At 34.9% G+C, this 27,734-nt stretch overlaps 1 protein-coding gene across 4 annotated transcripts in view; it reads left to right on the forward strand.

The window, feature by feature from the left end:
- Nucleotides 1-27,242, forward strand: part of VPS26A (VPS26 retromer complex component A) — a 31,331-nt gene extending 4,089 nt beyond the window's left edge. For 3 of the 4 annotated variants that reach the window (XM_025435083.3, XM_025435081.3, XM_025435082.3), the window contains exons 2-9: nt 2,429-2,578; nt 13,628-13,703; nt 14,854-15,010; nt 15,593-15,757; nt 18,072-18,178; nt 20,505-20,573; nt 23,024-23,166; nt 25,448-27,242. In XM_025435083.3, coding sequence (XP_025290868.1) covers nt 2,429-2,578; nt 13,628-13,703; nt 14,854-15,010; nt 15,593-15,757; nt 18,072-18,178; nt 20,505-20,573; nt 23,024-23,166; nt 25,448-25,561 — 981 coding nt within the window. In that variant the 3' untranslated portion in view covers nt 25,562-27,242. Of the gene's footprint in view, nt 1-2,428; nt 2,579-9,668; nt 9,801-13,627; nt 13,704-14,853; nt 15,011-15,592; nt 15,758-18,071; nt 18,179-20,504; nt 20,574-23,023; nt 23,167-25,447 lie in introns of those variants that run through there. The other variant, XM_025435084.3, reaches the window with a different exon arrangement.
- Nucleotides 27,243-27,734: the final 492 nt, after the last annotated feature.

The raw sequence follows: 27,734 nt of genomic DNA on the forward strand, positions 1-27,734 counted from the left end.
CTTTTTTTTTTTTTTTTTTTTTTGTTAGGACACTATGTTTTTTTCAAAATCAATTTAACTTTCAAAAGGTATTTGAGTGCTTTCTACTACATACCACATACTATCCCTAGCTATTATGTCTTCAGTGATGAACAAAAGATGTATCTATCCTCATGGAGTTTACAGTTGAGTCAGGAATTCAGGTATTGAATAAGTACACGTCTATAACAATTGGTGAAGTAATAAAACTACATGGTGTTGTGAAGCCTAAATTTGGAGACACTAGTTTCAATTTAGGAAGGTACAGAAGGCCTCTTTATGGAAATGAGTCAGGCTGAGTCTTAGAGGATGAATTAGTTAGGTTAAGGATACTTGGTCTAGGATGAGAAGGAACCTGTCAAATTTGATTAACTTGGATAATTTGAGGCTGGTGTGGCTGGAGAGATGGATAGAGCCAGATACATGTAAGCCACGTTAGGGAATACAGTGTGTGTCTTTGTGTCTGTGTGTTTTTGTGTACATGAGCACTTGCACACATGTGTGTTTAAAATAACATTGAAGTACAGAAAAATGCACAAATAAGTGTAAAACTTGATGTATTTTCACAAAATGAGCAAACCTGTGTGTGAAGCGCTCAGATAAAAACAATGTAATTAGCACCCCAGAAACTCTGTGCTTTCTAACCACTTCCTGACTTCTAATGCTATAATGTATATTACATGTTCTTGGCTTTTTAATAAATGGAATTATATAGTGTGTGTGAGAGCCATTCTTTTTTTTTTTTTTTTTTAATTTTTATTTATTTATGATAGTCACAGAGAGAGAGAGAGAGAGAGAGGCAGAGACACAGGCAGAGGGAGAAGCAGGCTCCATGCACCGGGAGCCCGATGTGGGATTCGATCCTGGGTCTCCAGGATCACGCCCTAGGCCAAAGGCAGGCGCCAAACCGCTGCGCCATCTAGGGATCCCGAGCCATTCTTATCTATAGTTGTGTTTTACTCCTTTGTGTACTGTATAGAAAATAAAATATTTTTTTAGAATAAGATTTATCCATTCTCTCTCTCTCTTTTTTTTTTTTTTTGTATCCATTCTCTTGATGGATATTTGGATTGTTTCCTATTTGAGGCTTTGTGAACAATGATTAACATTCTTATATTAACATTCTTATATTTGCTCCTATTTCATGTGGGTAAGAGTTTCTCTTTAGAATAGATATCTATGGGTGTAATTGTTGGGTCATGGGATATGTATCTCTTTAGTTTTACTGGGTAATGCCAACTGTTCTAAAGTAGTTCGAATTTGTACTCTTACCAGCCCATTGAAGGATTGTAAGCAGAGAATATGATCAGATTTATGTTTTTAACAGATTACTGTGGTTGTGTAGGGCAGACTAAGAAGGGATGTAGGATGATAGGATAGGAGATTGTTAATGGAAATTTTAGTAAAGGCTGGAAGATTAGCTTTCTATAGTGACAAAAATGATACACAATTATATCTGATATTGGAATTGCTAATGGATTGTATATTATAATCAACTGATGTGTTTTGGCATTCAAGCAATTGATCTTTGCCCCTTATGTTTCTGTCCTATTCAGCATTTACATAACAAGGCATATGCATTTTTTTTGGAAAAATTAATAGAAACTTAGTCTCCTCCATTAGAGTCAGTTTTATTCCAAGGATTTATACAATGTAACACATCCTGTTCAGACCTGTAAAGCAGTACATTTTATAGTAAGCAGTATGTTATAATAATTCATTTGGATTTGTACAAGTAATTTGGATTGTATGAGTTTGGCTTTATGAAATAACAGCATAGAAGTATAACTGAAGGTAACTTTTCAAATCTAGATGTTAATTAACTTTTTAGATTACTGGTGTATAGTAATTGATTATTTATAGTGGTTACCTATGGAAATGATTGAAATTATAGCATGTTTATTTTTTTAAAAGATTTTATTTATCTGACAGAACACAAGCGGGGAGGGGGAAGCAGCAGGCAGAGGGAGAGGGAAGGGGAGAGGGAGAAGCAGACTCCCTGCTGAGTAGGGAGCCCAATGCAGGGCTTGATCTCAGGATCATGACCTGAGCTGAAGGCAGACACTTAACCTACTGAGCCATCCAGGTGTCCCTGAAATTATAGCATGTTTAAATTTTAGTTTTCTTTTTGTCTTTTTAAAAACTGTGGTAAAAAACATACAATATGAATTTGTTCTCTTAACACATTTTAGTGTACAGTACAGTATTAGTTGTATGTACATTGTTATACTAAATTTGTTTAGTTTTGATGTAAAATTTCATGTAAGTTCTTATTTCTGTGTTGGACTTACAGATTTGTTTAACTGTAGGTCATAGATAATTAGACTTGAAATGTGGTGGTACAAAATGTGGTGGTACAAAATGTGGTGTCTGACAAAACATAATTATGAGCATTTTCCTTTTATTTCAGAGTTTTCTTGGAGGCTTTTTTGGACCCATTTGTGAGATTGATGTTGTCCTTAATGATGGGGAAACCAGAAAAATGGCTGAAATGAAAACTGAAGATGGCAAAGTAGAAAAACACTATCTTTTCTATGATGGAGAATCCGTTTCAGGAAAGGTAAATCTTTTGCTTGTGAGAAGTATCTAGTTGTAGGATATTAGAATTATCAAAGTTGTCTGTGCTGTTTCTAAATTTGAATGATTTTGTTAGAGGTGGAAGGTTTTTTGGGGGGCGAGGGTTAGCTAAAATCCTTGATTCATTAGAACCTCTACAGGAAAGACTCTTAAAACTGGAAGGCTTACAGAGGCAAGGTCTAAAATTGCAAGCAGAATTTTATGTTTGTGACTATGGACCTATTTTGCTTCAGTTTCTCCAGTAGGGCTGTGATTCATTGAGTTTGTTTTTCTTTTTACATTAAGTTGGGTTAGAGAGATTGAGGATAATTCTTTAGCATACCTTTAAATGTTTCTTTCTCATTCTTTATACTTTATCTCTCTATCCTACTACCATTCTGTCTGTTGATCTCATTTCTTGGTACTCTATAGATGACTTAGTGTACATTTGGAATGTATCTATACATGGTAAGGTATATTTGTGATTCCTTTTGTAAGGTTTCACTTTTACACCTTTTCCTTATTGATTGATGTATAAAAACAATCTTATACCTTAGCGACTATGATTAATACTCATTAATCATAATTTTTTTTTAAGTAGGCTCCACGGCAAACATGGGGCTTGAACTCATGACCCTGACTAATATTAAGAGTTGAGTCTGTAAGGGTGCCTGGATGGCTCAGTTGGTTGGGCAACCAACTCTTGATCCCAGCTGAGGTCTTGATCTTGGGGTCACGAGTTCAAGTGTTGGGCGAATGCCTGAATATGGAGCTTCCTTTATTATTTTTTAAAGATTTTATTTATTCATGAGACACAGAGAGAGGCAGAGACACAGGTAGAGAGAGAAGCAGGCTCCATGCAGGGAGCCCAATGTGGGACTCTATCCTGGGACTCCATCCTGGCACTTCAGGATCACGCCCTGGGCCAGAGGCAGGTACTCAACCACTGAGCCATGCAGTTGTCCCTGGAGCTTACTTTAAAAAAAAAAAAAAAAAAAAAAAAAAAAAAAGTAATGTGCTCTATTGACTGAGCTAGTCAAGGTACCCCTTTTAGGTTGTTTTTAAGTCTAGTAGGGAACACTCATTGTCTGGTTATCTGGGTAGTTAGGAGTTTGTGGCTGATGTTTATAGGACAAATAAAGGAAGATGGAATGTTTAAGGGGAATAAAGCTACTTCAGTGTGGTTTATAAAAAAAAATAGTGGGCCTTTAGATTACATTTATCATCTTTTATAGATAAATATTTTCTTTTGCTCAAAAGGTACTCTACCTGGAATCTGATTATTTATTGGCCTGAGATTTTTTTCATTTTTAACCTTCTTATTGTAAAATAAAACACATATTGAAAACCACAAAACAAATAATCATAAGACATATCTTCTTGTAATCACCATTCAAGTAAAGAAGGAGAATTTTGCCAGCTACCCCTGTGTCTGATCCAAACATAGCCTCTTCCTTTTTAAAGAAACTACTATGCTGACTTTTATAATAATAAAATTCTTCGTGTCTCTTGTTTAGTCTTGCTCCCTTAAAAATATTGATACAGCTTTTTAAATATCTTTTAATCTCGAATTTTCTCTTCATGCCTTTCTTATACTTTGAAGAACGTGGGAGACTTGAACTGTAGAGTTCTCTGTGATTGCATACTCATGATACGGTTATTGACTATAAGTTGGTAGATGTATCTAGAAGCTTGATCAGAGTCAAATTCAGTTCTTCTGGCAAGAGTATATGTGGTGGTATGTTTTTGTTTTTTTTATCAGAGGGGTACATGATGTTTGATTTTCTCTCCTTTGCAAGTGATGTAGCTGCTGTTAATATTGATTCCTGGCATACCTTTAGATGACATAGGAGTACTTTGAAAAGAAAGCTTAAAAGAAAGAAGAAAACAAGCATTGGTTACCTGTGGCCCATTAAGGTAACATTCACTAAGAACAAGTCTAGGTTTTCTGAAATAACTGAGTATAATAAAAAGATCATTGAGTTCGAGTTAGAAGATCTAGCCTTGACCTTACCACTGTCTTGGTAGGTAACTCTGGGCAGTCATTTAACGTTCTGGATCTCACCTTAAAATTAAGGAGGTTGGACTGAATAATTGGTTTCCAAACTTGGATTTGTATTATGATGTCTCTATATAAAAATGCTTTCTACCTTAGATATAATTTTGAAGTTCTGAGAGTCTGACCTCCCACCCAGAGCAAGAATAAATCCCTTTTATGATATTCCTGACATGTGAATTTCTGTTTGCACACTTTTTTTCTAGATCTTTTTTTTTTTTAAGAATTCTTTTTTTTTAGAGCAGTTTTAGGTTTATAACAAAATTGAGAGGGAAGTACAGGTATTTCCTGTATGCCTCCTGCCCCTACACATGCATAGCCTCTACCATTATCTACATTACTTGCCAGAATGATACAGTTCTTTTATTTATTTTTTTTTAATGGTACAGTTCTTACCAAGGGTGAACCAATATTGACACATGATAATCACCCAAAGTCTGTAGTTTACCTGAGGGTTCACTCTTGGTGGTGTTATTCTGTGGGTTTGGACAAATGTGTAATGATGTACGTCCATCATTATAATACCATACAAGGTATTTCATTGCCCTAAAAATCCTCTTTGTTCTGCCTCTTCATCTCTTCCGTCTTGCCTCCCAAACCCCTGACCTTTAATTCTGTCTTCATAGTTTTGCTTTTTGCAGAATGTCATGTAGTTGGAATCATACCGTATCTAGCTTCTTCATATTGGCTTCTTTCATGTAGTAATATACTTTGAAGGCGCCTCTATGTTTTTACAGCTTTATAGCTCATTTCTCTTTAGTGTTGAATAATATTCCATTGTCAGGAAGTACCACAGTTTATTTATCCATTCACCTACTGAAGGACATCTTGATTGCTTCCAATTTTTGGCAGTTATGAATGAAGCTACTATAAACATCTTTGTGCAGTTTTTTGTACAGGCATAAGTTTTCAACCCATTTGAATGAGTACCTAAGAGTGTGCTTGCTGGATTGTATGGTAAGCCTATCTTTAGCTCTGTAAGAAACTGCCAAGCTGTCTTCCAGCATAGTGCTACTATTTTGTATTCCTTCAGCAGTGAGAGTTCCTGTTGCTTCACATCCTTGCCAGCATTTGGTGTTGTCAGCCTTTTGGATTTGGTCCATTTTAATAGGTGTATAGTGGTAATGCGATGTTGAACATCTTTCCTATGTTTATTTGCCAAGTGTATATCATCTTTAGTGAGGTGCCTGTTCAGATCTTCTGCCTACTTTTATTTATTTTCTTCTGCCTACTTTTTTTTTTTCTTCTGCCTACTTTTTTAAAAAATTTTATTTTATTTATTAATGATAGGCACACAGTGAGAGAGAGAGAGAGGCAGAGACACAGGCAGAGGGAGAAGCAGGCTCCATGCGCCGGGAGCCCGATGTGGGATTCGATCCCGGGTCTCCAGGATCGCGCCCTGGGCCAAAGGCAGGCGCTAAACTGCTGCGCCACCCAGGGATCCCATACTTTTAAATTGGATTGTTTTCCTGCTGAATTTTAAGAGTTCTTGGTATGTTTTGGATAATCGTCCTTTATCAGATGTGTTTTCTGCACATTTTTTTCTCAGTCTATGGCTTGTCTTCTCATGGTCTCATTCTCTTGATACTAATTTTGATTTCCCTGACGTCCACTGAAGTCGAGCAACCTTTCATAGACTTATTGGCCATTTGATATCTTTTATGAAGTGTGCCTATTCAAGTTTTGGGGGGATGGTGAGGAGAGCTCGTTTTTCTACTCAGTTGACTTTTTTTCTCATTGATGCATAATATTTTTTTTGTATGTTCTTGGTAAGAGGCTTTTATGCTTCTCTATATAGAGTCCTTTGTATACGTTTTGTAAATATTTTCTCTCACTTTCTGGTATGACTTTTCACTATCTTACTAGTATCTTTTGATGAATGATTCTTAAATTTAATATACTGCAAATGTTATGTTTCCTTTTTGTTAGTGTGTTTTGTATCCTATTTAAGAAATCTTTGCTTACCTTATGGGCATGAAGATATTCTCCTGTAAAAATTTTTTTTTTTTATTTTACACTTCACATTTAGATCCTTAATTTGCTTGGAGTTGCTTTTGTCTGTGTGACATGGAAGTTAAAGCTAGTTTTTTTTTTTACTCCTCTGTATGGATATCTCACAAACCCAAAACTTTTAATCCTTTCTTTCACTGTACTACAATATCACCTTTGTCATAAACAGAGGTTGTGTGGTTCTTTTCCAACCTCTCTGTTCTGTTCCATTGGTCTATTTGCAACATTTACTTTCTTTTCTTTTTTTTAAAAAAATAGCCTATTGAGTATAATTCACAGACCATGAAATTCATCCTATTAAAGTGTGCACGTCAGTGTTTTTACTGTATTTGCAGAATTGTGCAACCATCACTTCTAATTCCGTAACATTTTCATCACCCCAAAAGAAACACCATACCATTAACATTCATTTCCTTAATGCCATAAATTGAATAGTTGTGCCATCATAAAATTCATGTGTTGAAACCTAATATTCAGTGTGATGGTATTTGGAGATGAGACCTTTGGAACATGACTAGGTCATGAGGACAGAGCCCTTATGAATGGGATTAGTTCTCTTATATCCCTTGTACCTTCAGCCATATAAGAACACAGTGAAAAGATAGCCATCTGTGAACCAGAAAGAGAGTTCTGCTGTACATTGATCTAGAACTTCCTAGCCTCCAGAACTGTGAGCAATAAATTTCTGTTTTTGTTTTTGTTTTTTTTTAAAGATTTTATTTATTTATTTATGATAGTCACACAGAGAGAGACAGAGAGGCAGAGACACAGGCAGAGGGAGAAGCAGGCTCCATGCAGGGAGCCCGACGTGGGATTCGATCCCGGGTCTCCAGGATCGCGCCCCGGGCCAAAGGCAGGCGCCAAATTGCTGCGCCACCCAGGGATCCCAATTATCTGTTGTTAATTAGCCACCCTGTCTACAGTATTTTGTGACAGTAGCTTGAATGAACTGAAACACCTGGTAACCACTAATTTACAAATCTGATTTCTTTCTTTATGGATTGGTCTACTCTGGAATTTTATATAAATGGAATCAAAATATGTAGCTTTTTATGTCTGGCTCCTTTCATTTAGCGTGATGCTTTAAAAGTACATTCATTTACTTAAAAAATGGTAAAAAAAATATATATATATATAATAAAATTTGCCATTTTAACCATTCCTAAGTGTGGCATTAATTACATTAATTACAGTGGCATTAATTACAATCACAAGGTTGTACAACCAGTCACCACTATTTACAAAATTTGTTCATCACCCCAAACAGAACCTTTGTTAAACAATAACTTAGTGAAGACAGTTCAGAGAATGTAAGGACATTTGGTTTTCTACTTTTTGACTATTACAGATAATGCTGTACATTGTGTACACATTTTTGCGTGAATGTATGTATTCATTTCTCTTGGGTATAGAAATGGAATTGCTGAGTCATATGTTAACTTTGTGTTTAACTTTTAGAACCACTAATCTTTTCCAAAGCTGCTGCTCCATTTTACATTCTTTCCAGCAATGTATGAGGGTTCCAGCTTCTTTGCTTTCTTGGCAGTACTAAATATATTCTGTATTTTTTATTGCCATTTTAGTGAGTATGAAGTGGCATCTCATTATGGTTTTGGTTTGTGTTTCCCTAATGACTAATACTGAGCATCTTTGCACATGCTTATTGCCGGAGAAATCTTTGGAGAAATGTCTATTTGTATGCTTTGACCATTTTTTATTTGGTTGTCTTTTTATTGTGAGTTGTAAGAGTTCTTTATATATGCTGGATACAAGTCCACTATCAGTTATATTCCACAAATATTTTTTCCTGTTCCCTGAATTGTCTTTACTTGTCCGTCCTTCCTTCCTTCCTTCCTTCCTTCCTTCCTTCCTTCCTTCCTTCCTTCCTTCCTTCCTTCCTTCCTTCCTTCGTCACGTCTTCGAATTACTAAAGGTTTAAATTTTGATGAAGTCCAAATTTGTGTCTTTTTGTTTGATTGCTCATGCATTGGTGTTATCTAGGAAATCACTGCCCATCCAGAGCAGTGAGGATTTACACCCATGCGTTCTTCTGAGAATTTTGTAATTTTACCTCTTACATTGAGGTCTTTGATCCATTCAAGTTAATATTTGTATATGGCATGAGGTAGGGATCCAACTTCATTCTTTTGTATGTTGACATTCAGTTCTAGCACTATTGTTAAAAAGAATGTTTTAGGACTCTTATACACTTTTTTTTTTTTGCATACACTTTTTTTAAATAAAGATTTTATTTATTTATTCATGAGAAATAGAGAGAGGCAGAGACACAGACAGAGAGGCAGAGAGAGACAGAAGCAGGCTCCATGCAGGGAGCCTGAGAGGGGACTCGATCCTGGGTCTCCAGGATCATGCCCTGGGCCGGAGGCAGGCGCCAAACCGCTGAGCCACCCAGGTGTCCCGCATATACTTTTTAAAGTTAGAATTAATTGCTATCTGTTAAAAGTTTTTTGGAGTGTTTTTGGAGCATTTCTTAAGATTAAATTGGACTATTTAGATTATTAAAAGATAGAGAAATTCTTAAAAGATACTTAGATTTTTTTTTAACCCTTAGGTAGACTATTTACTGCTTTGGTTCATGTTCAAGTGGCAAATCTTCCTTAAGTCTGGAACAGTTGGACTATATCTTGAATTTTTTTTTTATGCTTTAAGAATATATTTAAGCAAAAAAAAAGAATATATTTAAGCTGGGTTTCCTCTTTTAAAAATATAGTTTGTATCACTGTATCTTCTGAGTAATTCTGAAAGTCTTACTGATTAATTATTGAGTTACAATAATTGTGAAAAATTTCATAGTAATTTGGGTATATTTTTGATGGGTTCATAAGATATAATTCCTTAACATTCTTTTAGATTGGTTAGTGATAAATTATTTTAAAGTGGTGGTGCCAGTGCCAAGTCACCTAACGTAAACTCTATTCCTTGTTACAAAAGTGAACACAGGCATATGCTTATTCTGAGATTATAGGGATTTATAGTTTAATTTTTTAAACAAAGAATATTATTGCAGTATCTTTCACCAAAATGAATATGGACCATATTCTTCTGGCAGCAGTTGGAAATTAATTTTGGATAACCACAATATCCAGCAACAATAAAGTGCAAATATCTTGGCAATTCACTATAAATGATACTATAAATGGTATGTAGTACATTGATAGATGTTTGTCTTAATTACAATATAGATGAATTTTACTCCTTATACAGTTTCTGAAGACAGCATTATTTGAGACATCTACAAAATATTATATGCTGAAGAATGAGCTTTGAGATTGGCTTGTTAGAGCAGTGAATATGTTTTACATACAGATCGTTTCCCTATGTTTTGTTTCATGGCCTTTCTTAAAAAAAAAAGACATGAGCAGGAAGGAGAGGGAGGAGCAGGCTCTGTACAGAGCAGGGAGCCTGATGTGGGGCTCGATCCCAGGACCGCAAGATCATGACCTGAACTCATGACCTGAACCAAAGGCAGATGCCTAACTGACTGAGCCACCCAGGCATCTTTCATGGCTTTTTTTTTTTTTAAAGATTTTATTTACTTATTCATGAGAGACAATGAGAGAGAGAGACACAGGCAGAGGGAGAAGCAGGCTCCATGCAAGGAGCCCGATGTGGGACTCGATCCCGGATGCCAGGATCACACCCTGAGCTTAAGGCAGACGCCCAACCACTGAGCCACCCAGGTGTCCCCTTTCATGGCCTTTTAAACATGTATACATAGTCTCACATTTCTCAAATTACTTATTAATAGTAAAGGGAAAAATAGTAACTTTGTATTGAGGAAATCTGGTAGATTACCCTAACTCAAAGTTAAAATCACCAATTTGGCATCATGTACTTCATAATAAGATACACTGTAAAGGACACAACTTCGTTTCTGTGGTATTCTTAGGAAAAATGCATAAGCTGAGTCTAACTGTGATAAAATATCAAACAAACCCAAATTGAGGGATGTTCTAAAAAATAAGTAACTTGTATTCTTAAAAAATATCAAGGTCAAGAAAGGCAATGACTGGGGGCACCTGGATGGCTCAGTTGGTTAAGTGTCTGATTCTTGATTGTGGCTCTGGTCATGATTTCTGGGATCTGAGATTGAGCCTCACTCATGTTGGGCTCCACACTGAGTATATAGAGCCTGCTTAAAATTCTCTCCCTTTCCTTCTGCCCTGCCTTACCTGCTTGTGCACACGCTCTCTCTCTCAAAAAAAAAAAAAAAAAAAAAGGCAATGACTGAGGAATGTTTGAGATTGAAGGAGATTAAGGGGGGCACCTGGGTGGCTCAGTGGTTGAGTGTCTGCCTGCCTTTGGCTCAGGTCGTGATCCTGAGGCCCTGGGATTGAGTCCTACATCCCTGCTCAGTGGGGAGCCTGCTTCTCCCTCTGCCTATGTCTCTCCCTCTCTCTGTGTCTCTCATGAATAAATAAAATAAATCTTAAAAAAATAATAAAGGAGATTAGGAGAGATGGCTACATGTAACGTGATCCTGGATTGGAGCCAGGAGGGGGAAAGGGTGTAAAGTATATTATTGGGACAGTTGTTGGAATTTGAATATAAACTATAGTTATAAGTTTCCTGATTTTGATAATTCCCCTGTAATTATGTAAGAGATTATTTTCTTAGGTGCAGATGAAGTGTTTATGGGTAGAGGAGCATGACGTCTCCAAATTATTCTCAATTGTGGAAAAAAGTTGTATATGTATGCATGCATCTGTGTATATGTAGAGAAAAATGATAAATCATGTGGGACAAAATACAAACATGAATCTAAATAATGGTTATGTGGGATTTCCTTGTGCTGTTCCTGGAACTACATTGTAAGTTTGGAATTACAATAAAAGTTATAAAAGTATAACAGACTTAGTATTAAAATTCTTTAACTCAGTTCACAGTCATAGTTTTATTTACGGTTCTATGTTCCCTTGGAGAACAGCTTTTAAATAAAAATGCTTAATTATGCCTTCCAACTCTGGGATCCTTCAGATTCCATATATCTTGCATTAGTCTTAAAAGCAACTGTGTTTTGACATTGGCGGGAAACCAAGGACAATTTCAGAGGTTAGGCAGTTTGGTAGAAAAATGGAATAACTTTATATTTCTACCTTAAAAATAGGATTTCAAAGTGTTTTTTGAAGAACTGTAAAATTCTAAAAATATCAGACACAGCCATGTTCAAATGAAGACATTTCCCAAAACTGTTGCCAAATAGCATTTAAAAAAGTATATTGTTTTTATGTGCTTTATTAGTATAAATTAAAGAATAGCTCTAATTACTGCCTGGCTTATGAAATAACTCGGAGTTAGGCTTGTTTAATTTGTGGTTCAAAGCTAAAATGCGACTTGTTAGTGTATGTGAAGCCTGCAGGTATACTTTTTTTTCCTTTAAATATTTTTCTGACTTTGAAAGTATTATTTGCCTATTATAAAAAACCAAAATCTTAAAAACTACAAAGAAGAAAACAAAATTACTCATATTATATATCCCAGAAATAATTGCTTTAAGAGTATCTCTTTTATGTAGTTTTTAAAAATCTAATTGGCGTTATGCTTGTATACAATTTGAGCATGCTGGGATCCCTGGGTGGAATAGCGGTTTGGCGCCTGCCTTTGGCCCAGGGCATGATCCTGGAGACTAGGGATCGAGTCCCATGTCCGGCTCCCTGCATGGCACCTACTTCTCCCTCTGCCTGTGTCTCTGCCTCTCTCTCTCTCTGTGTCTATCATGAATAAATAAAATCTTAAAAAAAAAATTGACCATGCTTCCTTCATGTAACATATCATGCACATCTTCCCACATCATTAAAAATTCTTTGATCTTATTATTTTTAAACTTTAATAATATTCCATCATATGATGTACCATAATTTATTTATTTACTTCTTTTTTCTGAGAAATTAATTTGGAAGGCAAAGTAACTAACTTGTTCTGGGTACAGATATGGAAGATAGAAAAAGTGAGTATTTTAGTATAGTTTACAGAAGGAAGTAATTGGATTTTTGTTTTTATTGGCCCTTGATTACTGTTACCTTTAGAGAAGCATTATTTAAAAAAAGCTTTTAAGAGTCATGTTAATATTTTTTATAGTAAAAAATAAATCTGAGGGATCCCTGGGTGGCTCAGCGGTTTGGCGCCTGCCTTTGGCCCAGTGCGTGATCCTGGAGACCCCGGATCAAGTCCCACATCAGGCTCCCTGCATGGAGCCTGCTTCTCCCTCTGCCTGTGTCTCTGCCTCTCTCTCCGTCTTTCATGAATAAATAAATAAAATAAAAATAAGTAAATCTGAAAGTACACTTTTTTGTATGTTAGCTAATCCTTAAACATTTGGAAAAAATTTTAATATGTATGTGCTTTATAGATATTTAGTCAAATTAAAAATTTATAAAATTTTAAAAAATGATAAAATTAAGGTTTCCATTTGGCAGATGTGAATTTAGGGATTTCCAGATTATATATTTTACTTCAAAAATATGTAAGCTAAGTCATACTCAAATCTTTAGACATTCTGTTTTTAGCGTTAGTAGCAGATTCAGTGGAATAAACATTACTTTTAAGGTTAGGAATTAAAATATATTTTTGGTTGTAAAGAGCTAAAAGTGATCTTTTAGGTAAATTCTTCAAATTAGTGATTACATTAAAATGCTGTTGTGTAGAATTGTTTAACTATTTGACCAGAAAACACATTTGATTAGTTGCAAATTTCCCCTTTTTTTGATTTGAGTCTGTATAGTTCTCCAGCTTATAAAGAATTCCTTCCTAACAAAACAGGTACTTTTAAGCACATGTATGAGTGATTGTATATGAGTAAGTTATAAGTTCTCTGGTACTATAAAGTCATAATGATCTAGGTATGTGGTGGTATCTCAAACTTGAGAAATGAGCATCTGAAATACTTAAATATCACATTCATCTGGAAGGAATCTATTAGGCCCACTCAAAGGATTGTTAACATCTTACAATTTCATGTTTTGGCAGGTAAACCTAGCCTTTAAGCAACCTGGAAAGAGGCTAGAGCACCAAGGAATTAGAATTGAATTTGTAGGTCAAATTGGTGAGTTTTAAATAGTATTACTTTTTTTTTTCCTTAATGATAACTGAGTTTGAAGAGGGTTGGATTTGGCACTTAAATACTTGAATTAGAGCTTAGCTTTATGGAAGGAAGGAATTTATTTTGCATAAAAAAGAGGATAATATTATTTTATAAACACTAAATCGTGTTTTTTTTAAGTTGTGTTAAATGATATTTGACTCTTCCTGCTTTTATTTGTTATTAACCTTAATTACTAAAAATGAAAGGAATTATGTAAGCTACCAGCCTTGGAAAATAATTCAAGTAAATTAGTCGACTCACTGAAATTTCCATCTGCCTACAATTTTCACCAGCTTTACAATTACCAGTGTCGTCACCTTCATCCTTCGCCTTTAATTACCCATGCCATTTGTATTCCTAACCTAGTGTGCCTATAGCCAGCCTCACCTGTCAAGAAAATTCTATGTGAAAAGGAAAGGTGTAATTTCTTCCTGACTTAGATCAGCTTGTGTACATTTCCACACATGTATTTCAGAGGCATTCTTGGTTTAGTAGGAGTTAAACTGGATAAATCTTTTGGTACTACACATTCAAGAAGAGAAAAGAAAATGGGTCTTTCTAATACCATGTACATAGCTAGATTTTAAATCTAGCTTTCTAAAGATCTACATTTTTAGAGTACCAAAATTAGAATTGGTAGATATTTGTTTATATATCTACTACAGATGAGATTATACTTGAGGGGCAAATTATAATAATTCATTGATAGTTGATAAGTCTTTTGTATATTATAGTTTCCATCAAGGTAACATATTTGCCTAACTAAAGCAAAACAACAAATGCTTTTTGCCTTGAAGGGAGGAAGTTCAGATAATTGCTGGAAATGTTTCTGTTAAAACAGCTTCATATTGGACAAACCCTACTACGTTAAAGGAATGAATAAATTTTTTATGATAGATATTTTCATTGTGCTGTGTGCCTTGAATTTTTTTATGCTTAGGTGGAGCATAATGAGGAGGATAATGGAATTTATATCGTAGCTCTAGTATCTTAGAGACAAGTCCAGCTAATTCTTTTGGTAAAAATTATTTGCTTTGGAGGTAGAAGTTTGGGTTTTAATGAAATAGATATAAAATGTAATTGGTCCTTTTTGTTTTTTAAAATTTCTTAGAACTTTTCAATGACAAGAGTAATACTCATGAATTTGTAAACCTAGTGAAAGAACTAGCCTTGCCTGGAGAATTGACTCAGAGCAGAAGTTATGATTTTGAATTTATGCAAGTTGAAAAGCCATATGAATCTTACATCGGTGCCAATGTCCGCTTGAGGTATGAATGTGTATTAACAGCTATTGTTGGTGTCAAAACCATAAAGTAATGGCTACTATCGAATGTCTTATTAGAACTTCTAATTATAATTCTGGACTGATATGCTTCAGATTTTTAAGAATTCTGCCAAATAGTTTTGTCTAGCTAATGCTCATCTGAGGTAATAAGAGCCTTCTATCATAGATTTAGAGAACCCCATCATGAGAAGTTTTAGTCATATACTTCCTTGGTATGAATCCTCTTCCAGGTACTTCCTTTGTCTCATAAACAGAATTACCTCAAAATCCATTCGTTTCCCAGCAAATCTCATTTGACATATACTTAAGAAGCGATGAGATTTCCTCAGGTAGGCATGACTGTAGCACTTCAAATGCATCTAAAAAGTATGTACGTTATTCTTAATATTGCACTTTGTATTTTTTTTTTAATGGTAGGGGAATTTAAAAATTAGAACTCTTTCATGAAGTAAGTTGATCCCAAAGGATCAGCAAGGAGAAAGCTGGGTTGCAATTAATTTTTGCTTATTTAAAACACTAAAATTTATCATATGAGATTTAACTTATCTCTCCTTTGACTTTGTAGGTATTTTCTTAAAGTGACAATAGTAAGAAGACTGACAGACTTGGTAAAAGAATATGATCTTATTGTTCACCAGCTTGCCACATACCCTGATGTTAACAACTCTATTAAGATGGAAGTGGGTATTGAAGATTGTCTACACATAGAATTTGAATATAATAAATCAAAGTAAGTACTTTTAACAACAGATAACTTAAATGTTTGGGGAAAATGAAGAAATAAGCTTTGCAGGTCTTTGTAAATTGGTCAAAGTAAGGATAGAATTGAAATTAATGTTAATAGTCCAACAGACTCTCTGAGTGAAAAAAGTATTTTCAGACTCAGCACAGGTGTCTTTCATATTCATTTCTTAAGTCTGTGCTTAGTGATTTTTTTGTAGAGGATCTTATCATCTCAAAAGGCAACTAATCCCTTCTGTCTAAAAAATTTACCTTTCTGGGTTGATAGAACTTTAGCCTAGTTACCTCTTTAAAACTAAACAAAAATACTTTTTTCCTGCCTACATAAGCAATACGTTTTCATTATTGAAAATTTTAGCAATGTAAAAAAAACACATTTTAAATTTTATTTGATGTGTTTATTATTTTTACCACTTAGTCATAATTATCTTGTATATCTTGTATATCTTTCCATGGGAGAGGGAAAGATACGTATTATGTTGTATCTTTACAGAAGTGGGCTCCTGTTTTGTTTATTGTTTTAATGCCTTTTTAAACTTTATTATGAAAAAATTTAAGCATAGTCCAAAGTACATGAACAGTGGTGCAGTGAATCCTCAGGTGCTCAGTGCTCAGCTCCAGCAGTTGTCAGTACACAGATCTGTTTTATCTGGATCCAGCCCTGACACTCCCACGAGATAATATTGAAGCCAATTCCAGACATAGAATTTTATCCATAAAGATTGTGTATCATTTTTAATGTAACTATAATACTGTTATAAATGTCTTTTTTCCCCATGTGCTTTGTCAAATCAGTATCCAGACAAAATTTGCTCAAATACATGGCATCCAGACACATTGGTTGTTTGACTCTTAAATTTCTTTTAGTTTATGGGGTGCCTTGGTGGCTCTCAGTCAGTTAAGCCTTGATCTTCAGCTCAGGTCATGGTCCCGGGGTCCTGGGATCAAGCTCCATGTCTGGCTCCCTGCTCAGTGGGGAGCCTGCCTCTCCCTCGGTTACCCCTCCCACTACTCTCTCTCTCTCTCTCTCTCTCTCTCAAATAAATAAATAAATAAAATCTTTATTTTTTATTTTTTAAAGATTTTATTCATCTATTTTTTTATTCTTTTTTTTTATTCATCTATTTTTGACAGACAGCCTTCTGTTACATGACTTTTATTAGTTGCCACTCGCCAGTTTATGTCACTTTTAAAAATGTGATATAAGTATGCCTTCAGAGTCTTAAATTATATCGTTAATAAAATTATCAGATTGTTTAGGACCTAAAAAGTTGTCACTGGAAGCCTCCCTTCAGGATGACATAATTACATTGGTCAACTCCTGGGATATTATTCTGAGATCCAAACCTGGGAGAAGGTTAAAAAGCCCTCTGGGTATTGTAATTTCCAGGTTTATTACCACATCATTTCAGAGTTTGTGGGAAAGGACTTTGATGACTTGTTATCATAGCAATAAACCTGTGGAGTCTCCTTTTTGTGGGCAAGTGCTTTGTTAGCTGCACTATCCTAGCATTTAGAGTAACAGGACACTAAACTCTTGTGTAGAATTTTAATGTTCAGAAACATCTTTATACACCAAATAAATATCGCAAGCATAACAATCTTAATTTTCTGTGCTTAACTTCTTTGGAAACTAATCTCTAAGTAAATGACCCATCAGTAAATCAGGCTAATTCTTCCCTTTGAGGTATATTGATGGTCAAGTAAAAGCTTGATTCCTATTTTTATAGTAAAATGATGGAAAAAAAAAAGAACATGGTTTTGGGTTTTTTTGTTTTGTTTTGTTTTTAAGATTTTATTTATTTGAGAGCATGAGCAGGGGGAAGGGCAGAGGGACAGGGACAAGTGGACTCCCTGCTGACAAGGAGCCAGACATAGGGCTGTATCTCAGGACCCCGAGATCATAACCCAAGCCAAAGTCAGACACTTAACCATCAAAGCCAACCAGGTACCCCCCAAATGGTATTTTATTCCTAGTTACTGCCCTAAAGATGTCTGCTAAAGCCTTTCGGGACATATTTCACCTTTTTTTTTTTTAAGATTTATTTATTTGAGAGAGAGAAAGAGCGAGCAAATGAACACGTGCATGAGCAGAGGGAGAAAGAGGGAGAGAGAATCCAAAGCAGACTTTACACTGAGCCCAAAGTCCAATGTGGGGCTCGATCTCACGACTCAGATTAAACCTGAGCTGAAACCAAGAGTCGGATGCTTAACTGACTGTGCTCTGCCACTCGGGTGCCCCTCTATGTTTTCATATTTTTTAAGTTGATTTTTAGTAAATGAGGTATGTTCTTTCCCCAAAGGTATCATCTAAAGGATGTGATTGTTGGAAAAATTTACTTTTTATTAGTAAGAATAAAAATCCAACATATGGAGTTACAGCTGATCAAAAAAGAGATCACAGGAATTGGTAAGTCAAAAAGAATATTTGAATAAAATTCCTGTTTAAAAATTTTTTAAATCTTAAAATATTGTTTAGACATAACATAAATATACATATTAATACTAACTTTGATACTTAATATTGCTTAATATTTATGCTTTTTTAAAAATTAATTTTTGAATAAGTTATAAATTCACATGGTTCAAAAATAAATGATAAAAGACTATATATAGTAAAAAGCATCCTATTTGTAGTACTCCATTTACTCATAAGTCATATGTTTATAAGTTTTAAAATGCTTCTTGATATTTATACGTATACAAAGTATCTCTATATTATACCCCCCCCCCCCCCCCCCGCCTTTAAGTTAAATGTTTATGTACAATGTATATTTTGCTTTTTCAGTTAATATATTAGAGATCTTTGCATATCAGTGTGTAGAGTACTTTCTCATCTTTTTTGTAGTATTCCTTTCTGTGGGTTTACTAGAATTTTACCAGTCTGCTACAGGTTGTTTCCAGTCATTTGCTATTCCAAACAGTGCTTCATAATGTCATTTTGCATGTATGCAAGTGTGTTTGCAAGATGAAAAACTTAAAAGTAGAATTGTTATTTCAAGGAATATATTCTTTTGTGACTTTGATACATATCAGTTTGTCCTCTTTGAGGGTTATACCAGTTTGCATTACTACCAGCAAGGAATGTAGAAGAGTGCCTCTTTTCCTCCTGTTCTTACCAACACATTATAAAATTTTTTAGCTGATCTGATGGGTAGGGGAAAAAATTGCTGTTGTAGTTTTAATTTAGTTTTCTCATTCTTAATGAGGGTAAGCATCTTCTCATGTATATAAAAGCTATTTGTATTTCTTTCTGTACCGACTGCCTATCCATATCCTTTGTTCCATCTCTATTGGATTATTGGTCTTTTCTTACTGATTTGTAGAAACTCTTTATATATTAGGGAAAGCAGTTCCTTTTTCTGTATTAAAAGCAGCAAAAATTTCCCTTGTTTGTCTTGCTTATGATGGTTTTTGCCATGTAGAAGTTCTTTTTGTTTGTGTAGTAAAATTTACCAGGTTTTCCTTTTATACTCTCTAGGTTTTGTGCCACAGAAAGGCCTTTTTCACACTGAGGTTCTAAATATAATTTTTTTGTGCTTGATTCTCCTAAAATAATACAGTTTTGAGATTTTGTTTAAATTTTTAATTTATTTGGAATGTATCTTGATACGGATCCAACTTTAGTTTTTTCCAGATGGCTGACCAGTTGCCCCAGAATTATTTTTAACTGCTTTTTAACTTTAATTAGTGTATAGATTTAATTTGTTTCCTTTGTTGGGTTTTTGCTGAAAATGATTTTAGGCAACACTTTTTAAGAATTTATAATTGGAGTCATAATTAGAAACATCTGTGATTTCTTAATCTCTATTTTCACCTGCTAATAAAAGTTTAAATGATTTAAAGATATTAAATTCAAATGTCAAAAAAAATAAAATCAATTGTCGGGTTCCTTTTCGTTATTTAAAAAGAAATTATTTAAACATTGTTTTGGTTAAAAAATTGTGCTGATTCTAGAAAAGTTTAAATAAAAAATAATCTGTACCCATTCAGAACAGAGTTTAATTAGTCTTTGCATATTATATATTTTACAACATTGGGATCATTAATGTATGTTTCAGTATGCTTTTTTATTTATCATATCATTGACTTTTTGCAGATGACTGGGGTCAAATAATCTCTTAAAAGTCAAATACCCAAATTTAAGAGAACTATATCAATAGTTCTCAGAACTCAGTTTGATGTTTTCTCCATTTAAAGTTAACTAACTGAAAGAAAGTTTGGATATTGCAGAGAAACCTAGCATGACGGTGGTTATTTCTGATGTGTATTGCTGGTTTCTATTTTAGTAGATATTAGAAATGATAGAAGGAACTCTGTGGAGAAGATTCTTTCTGAACTATATATTTGGGAAGAAGAGTGAAACATTCAGTTGAGTGATAAGTATGTTAAGTGTAGATCAAGAAATAGAATAAAGGGCTGCCCAGGTGGCTCAGCGGTTTAGCACCGCCTTCAGCCCGGGGCATGATTCTGGAGACCCTGGATCGAGTCCCACATCAGGCTTTCTGCATGGAGTCTGTTTCTCCCTCTGCCTGTGTCTCTGCATCTCTCTGTCTCTCTCATGAATAAATAAATAAATAAAATCTTAAAAAAAAAAAGGGAGGATAAATTAAAATAATAAACTAAAATAATATAGTTGGAAAATAAGATAGAAGGTTGGAAATTATATTCTGGAAATATTTAACTTAATGTCATTTATATTATTTTTTTAAATGCTATTTACATTATTGTGCTAGGACCCAGTACCACCACAGAAACAGAAACAATTGCAAAATATGAAATAATGGATGGTGCACCCGTAAAAGGTAACATACTTTTTTCATTTACTACTTTTGTGTGATAGGTAGTACAAATAGGTAGTGTTCATGGCAGTTTAGTTTGAAAATATTTATGTAGTGTAAACGTATTTGTGGATTTTTAAAATGATTCTTATGATAATATTTTTAAAATAATCTTTGTATACATACTGAAAGACTATAATAGTACTTCCTAGTCTGAAATAAGGTTTAATTTTTTATTCAGTTTAAATTTTAGTATTCAGGGGTGCCTGGATGGCTCAGTTGGTTTCTTGATCTCAGCTCAGGTGTTGATCTTAGGGCTGTGAATTCAAGGCTGGAGCTGGGCTCCATACTGGGCATGGAGCCTACTTAAAAAAAAAAAAGGGAAAAAAATTAAATTTAGTATTTATAAGACACATTTGTATTATTTCCTCTCTAGTTCTGAGTTTGTAATGTTTTGGTTGTCTTCTGCTTCAGTAGTTTATCTTGGTAAGTCTTTTTTACTCATGCTGAATACATGGTTCAGTGTAGCTGATCATTAATTTCTGTGCGATTTGGTAGTCCTTTTGGCCCCCAAGAAAATAAGCAATTCTGTTATTATCTTCAGTATCCAAGATAATGAAGCCGGTATATATAATTTTTTTAAAAGGATTTTTAACCTTTTTGTGTGTGTAATCTCTACACCCAACATGGGGCTCAAACTTACAACCCTGAGATCAAGAGTCACATGCTCTATTGACTGAGCCAGCCAGACACCTCACTGTTTATCATTTTACATTTATATCTTTGGCCTTTCTCAGTATATGTGCTGCCAAAGTGAGCACCCCGGCCTTTCTCACTTTGTTAGTATTTATTTCAAAAAGTAGCTATCATTTACTGAGTGTCAACTATAGACTAGGCATTGTAGTCTGAGGTGCTCTAATGTTTCCTTTGAGTTAGGTATGACATCCCTTATTCTACAGATTAAACTGAGATACAAAGAGTTCAAAAAATTTGTTAAAGGTAAAGCGTAAGGGAGGCAGAACTTTATTTCTACCCATCTTAGATTTTCAGCTGGGACTCTAACAGAAGGACAGATTGATAAAGGAAAAAAAAAACATTTATTAATGCATGCAGTGCATGTCACACAGGAGAAACCTGAACAGAAAATAATTCAAAATAGTGGCTTAGAATTTCAGCAGGTATGGCATCTTCAAAAGAACAATAAATTTGGAGAGTTAATTGGACAAAGGAAAGCAGGTGTAGGCTTCCAGGGCTGTGACAAGCTGTGCAAAGCTAAATCTAAGGGAGGAAATGGCTGGAGTAAGGTTTGTTTGCTGATTCCTAATCAGCCAGCCATCCCTGGCTGATGAGACTCTGTCTTCATTAAAGGGAGAATTTATATGCTGCCTTTAGGCAGAATATGAGGAGTCTTTTCTGCTTTTTGCTGCTTCTAAATTGCCTTCAGCTCAAAATAATTTTTATGTCAAAGAGGCAGATTTTATGGTGACATAATCTGCCTTCAATAGCTAATCATTGCAGAATTGGAGCTTGAGCCCCAGCCTTTCTGACTTCAAGACCTGCGTGCGTGTGTGTGTGTGTGTGTGTGTGTGTGTGTGTGTGTACACTCCTGTTATACAACATTACTTTGTAAAATTTCAGCAGCTACAAAGTTTTATGTAAAGTAATGGGTCATATATCTTTCAGGAAATGGATGTGCATCAGAAAAGTATTACATATAAAAGTTTCAAGACAGAATATGCAAATAGTTACCCTTAGGAAAGAAGCCATGAGAATCTGAATAGCAATCTTTTTGGTAACGGAGGAATAATCATCATTCAGAACAGTTTGTTGCTTTGGATGAATTAGTTAATAAGTATTGAAGAACTTATGCATATTATTAGAAATTATGGTAAACTTCATTGAAAGAATAACAAAACTATTAAAACAGCACTTACTTGCTGGCACTATTCCTAGCTTTTTACATATATTAACTCATATAGTCCTTACAAGTCTCTATAAGACAGATATTATTGGTATTCTCCATTTCACAGAAAAGGAACTTGAAACAATGGTTATATGGCTTGGCCAAATTCACATATCCCGTGAGTTGGCCTCTGAATCTAGGCATTCTGACTCCAGAGCAGTGGTTCTCATTTAGGGGCAGTTTTGCTACCCCTGCCACCCCCTGGGCATTTGCTGTTTCCTGGAGTTATTTTTGGTTGCCACACTTGGGGAATGCTGCTATCTAGAAAGTAGAGGCCAGGGATGCTGCTCAATGTCCTACAGTGTGTAGGACCTTACCTACAACAAAAAGTTATTGGGCCCAAAATGTCAGTATTGCAAGGCTGAGAAACCCTGGTCTAAAGTTTTTTTTTATGCTACCATCTAATGAAGAACTAAAGTGTTAGTGCCTTCTCTATAATGCTTAGTTTTAAGTGTTATGTGACTATATTTAATCATCTTTAGAATTAAATGGACTTTGCTTTTTCTTTCAGGTGAATCAATTCCAATAAGACTATTTTTAGCGGGATATGACCCAACTCCAACAATGAGAGATGTGAACAAAAAATTTTCAGTAAGGTACTTTTTGAATCTAGTCCTTGTTGATGAGGAAGACAGAAGGTACTTCAAGCAGCAGGTATGGTGCCAGTTGGACTGATGTTTTGTTCTACAGCAATTATGAAAACACTTTTCTGAGCTTTATGTACCAAGCAAGTGGGGTTTTTAATGATAAGGAAGTAGGTGTGAATGGAATAGGGTTAGGACAGATCTCTTCCCTGTCATTACACAGGACTCCATAATGAGCTGTCATTTAACAGAGCTTTTAGTTTTCTTTTGAAAGTTTGTTTTTATAAAAATAATACCTACTGTTTGTTTAAAAAAATCAGGCAATAAAGAATAGTCAACAAAAATTCCACCACCATTGTGGTTTTTTTTTTTTTTTTTTTTTTAAGATTTTATTTATTCATGAGAGACATAGAGAGAGGGGAAGAGACACAGGCAGAGGAAGAAGCAGGCTCCATGCAGGGAGCTTGATGTGGGACTCAATCTCCAGATTTCAGAATCATGCCCTGTTCCGAAGGCAGGCACTAAACTGCTGAGCCACCCAGGGATCCCCATTGTGGTTATTTTTCCAGAAAAACTTGCATAAGTGCATTTAGATCATATTATGTGTGTTGTTCTTTAATTTGCTTTTTCATTCAGTAGTATTTTGAGTATCTTTATCAACAAATGTAGATTTCTGTTATCACTTTGAATGATTTTATTAACTTGATGGATTCTGGGATTTCCATTCTGTTATGAAGGTAACTGAGATGACCAAAATCTAATCATTACTTTCATTATATAAAATGTTTATCATAAAACTTGTTCTCATTTGAAAATCAATTAAAAGCCATTGGTGAATTTTTCAATTAAGATTGTGATTGGAATGGTCTTTTGTATTATGAATTGGATTAATAAAATTTGAATGTCAGTTGAGTATTCAGAACTAAATTAGAAATGACTCTGCACTGGGATACCTGGGTGGCTCAGTGGTTGAACATTTGCCTTTGACTCGGGGCGTGATCCTGGAGTCTCAAGATCGAGTCCTGCATTGGGTTCCCTGCTTCTCTCTCTGCCTATGTCTCTGCCTCTCTCTGTGTGTGTCTCTCATGAATAAATTAAAAAAAACTACTCTGCACTGAGTATTGTGAAGAATGCAAAAACTATCTTTTATAAACATAGGTTGACCTCAAGGTCCTCACATTGCATGTGTGGAAAGAGAAAGATATATAAGCTAATTAACAGAAAACTTACAGTTTGACAATAGAAGAGAGCAAACCTTTTCTGCTAATATTGTCGTAATGCTGTAAAATTAAACGTAGGCAATTTGTAGCTCACGATAGATGAAATAGGGGTACCTGAGTGACTCAGTTGGGTGTCTGACTCTCGATTTCAGCTCAGGTCATGATCTCAGGGTTGTGAGATAGAGCCTCTCATTGGGATCTCTGCTGGGTGTAGAGCCTGCTTTGGATTCTTCCTCTCCCTTTCCCTCTGCCCCTCAACTCTGTCTATAAAAAAAGATTATACAAACTATTTACAGTTTCCAAATCAATCACATATTTGTAGCCCTGTTGAAAATGAGTACATTGATTCCCATGGACATTCATTTGGATGTTTGATAACCATGATAGCCTGTCATGACTTTATGAAGCAAATATAGGACTTTTTTTTTTTTTAACTTTTGGAATTTAAAAGAGATCTCAGGATGGATTGGTTAGGGCAAGATTTCGATAGAGGAATAAATATTTGAAGAATATTTAGGAGAAATTTTAGGGCAAGTGTATTTAGAGTGCATTGGGAGTAGAGAGTTAACTGGCTGGTGGTGGGAACACAGTGATATTGGTAAATTGGATAAAGGTGTTAAAGGATATCGAATGTCTGATTTGAGATTTATCCTAGAGGTGCTGAGAACTACTGAAGTACAATCCAAGCAATGTTTTAGACTAATCTGGTAGTGATTGGAAGATGGATTAGAAAGGGGCCTCAGGCACTAGAGGCAGAGCATCTACCAAGAAGTTCTGAGTGTCTAAGGTTGAAGTGACAAAGGTTTGAATGTGGATAAGGGCAAAATAGCAAACCAAGGACAGGTTTTAGGAATTCTTTAAAGCAGTGAGAGCTAGGATTTTGTGCCAGATAGGATTGGTGGTGGTGTTGTGCATAGGTGCTGATGAGAGGGGACCAGGGCTGGTAGAAGGGGTGGTCCAAGTTTAGAAGTGGAAGAAAGTAGGTCATTCAACAAAGAGAACAGCTTTCCTTGGGAAGAATTTAATTTTGATGTCATTAAATTGAAGTGGCATTATTTCCATAAATCCAAGAAGATTTAAGACATGATATGAGAATATTAATTTGTTGATGTCTTCCATTTATTTTACTAGGAGATCATTTTATGGAGAAAAGCTCCAGAAAAATTGAGGAAACAGAGAACAAACTTCCACCAGCGATTTGAATCACCAGAATCACAGGCATCTCCTGAACAGCCTGAAATGTGAACTGAATAGGAGAGAAAAAGAAAAGCAAAAAACTCCTATATCCATTGAGATTAAATTCAGATTAAAGATGGTTGCAGCTTGTAGGGGGGGAAAAGGCCAAAACTCCATTTACAATAGTCTTCCTTTATCTTACAGTGCTGCATTTATTTTATGATACAACTAAATGTTCTTCATGTATATACATTAAAAAAAGCGCTTTCTTTGAAACACTGGAAATTTCTTAAGCTGCCGTTTTTTTCTTTTTTTTACTGCACACTTTGATGATGAGCACTATATGCATCAACATAAACATTAAAGATTTTCATGTAAGTAGGCTGGTATTTGTAATTTTGCTTTCTTCGTAATGTTAATTATAAATACTTTTCTCCTTTTTCATGCTAATAATTACCTCTTACTCTCTACATGCAAAAAATTAAATATTTTGTGTTCAAATAAAAATAGAAAAATTGAGTGGGCCTTAACATCCTGGAAAGATTTAAAATATGGCATCTCAATATTTTTGAGAAATACATTTATGTTTCTACATGTGTGTTCGAGAAATGCATACAGAGGGTTTCACTGTAGGTGCTTTTGATTCTACCATTCCATGACTTCCTGAATTGTATCCTCTTTGAAATCTTCTGTGGTGGGAATGTAAAATTTGTCCCTGAGGTTATGTGGCCTGTCACTGTTGACGCTTGCTGCTGCTCCTTTCCTTCCTTCCTTCCTCCCTCCCTCCCTCCTTCCCTCTCTCCCTGCCTTCTTTCTCTTCTTTTCTTTCATTCATTCTTTCTTTTTTGCCATATTAAGTAACTATTTTGCTACTACTATCCAGCAGGTACCACTGTATGTTTTTTGCAATGTAGAGTTGACTATGTTGGCATTTTAGAATTTGTTAAAACTATATAATTTTTCCATAAATTTGAATTTTTTTAAAATTTAGGGCATATTTTTACCACATACATACAAATATAATTTTCTTGCCTTCATAAATACTCTCATCTCTTTCCAGGGGAAAATTTGAGGATGGGGAACTCAGGAGGACCTGGGAAGCATGTAGTTATCTAGATCTGGACAATTTCATGTTTGTTAAACTGGAACTTTGGCTAGTTCAAATTTGAATGTAATTTCACCCATTTTCTTTAAATTTTGTTAACACTAAATTCAAGTCATTTATTCAAAGTCTCCAAAAAGATGATTTTAATCATCTGTTTATATGCATGGGGGTCTGATCTCAGATACACTAAATGTGGAGTGTAGGAACTAAAATGAAGCCTGCTGTGTGAAACTACTTTCACTTAGGGTTCACTGGTTTTTGTACCAATATTTTTTTATACACTTCAGTGCAAGTCTTGTCAGTTAACCTTACTTTCTGAGTAAGCTAAGTAACCCAAATTACATTTCTTTAAACCTGTTTACTACTATGGCACTTTGATAAAATGGTCAGTAACCAACTTCTTTACTGACAAAAGGTTCCATGTACCATGTGCTGGAGCATCTATTTTAAATGTGGCTATCTGTGAATGGTAATGTTTTCCTTCATGTAAGTGCCTGTTCAGAGTTTCAAAATTTAAAAATGCCAAATATTTTCATGGTCACTTGCATGTAGTAATCTAGGAAATATTCGAAATTTTGAAAACCAATTGTATTTAACCAGCCTCAAATTGTGCAACCATGATGTATAATAAAGAATTTGAAATGATCCTGAGCTTGCTATTTGAATGATTAAAATAGTTCTATTCTCAAATCTCATGGTCAGATTTATCATTGAGGACAGGATTGCTCATAGTTTAGGAAGCTATATTTGTGACAAGTTTTTATAAATATTGTCAGTTCCAATTTCAAGTAGTTATATAATACTTTTAATTAGGTGGCTTAAAACTTATAAATAGGATGCTTATTCACTTTGCTTAAGACTTTGTTGCATAACCAAGAATAAAATTTGAAATATTTGGTGAACTGAGTAAAAACTTGGCCAATTAATTAGAAATAAAGTGAGAAATTTGTGTCATTATTGAAAGGACAGATATACCTGGCTGTCTCAGTTGGTAGAGCATATGGCTTTTGTTTTTTTAATATTCATTTGAGAGAGAGCATGGGTGAGCAGGAGGAGAGGGAGAGAGAATCCTCAAGCAGACTCCTTGCTGAGCATGGGACCAGATGTGAGGCTTGATCCCAGGTCCCTGAGATCATG

The sequence above is a fragment of the Canis lupus genome, chromosome 4 (assembly GCF_003254725.2).
Source record: "Canis lupus dingo isolate Sandy chromosome 4, ASM325472v2, whole genome shotgun sequence".
Classification (NCBI taxonomy): Eukaryota; Metazoa; Chordata; class Mammalia; order Carnivora; family Canidae; genus Canis; species Canis lupus.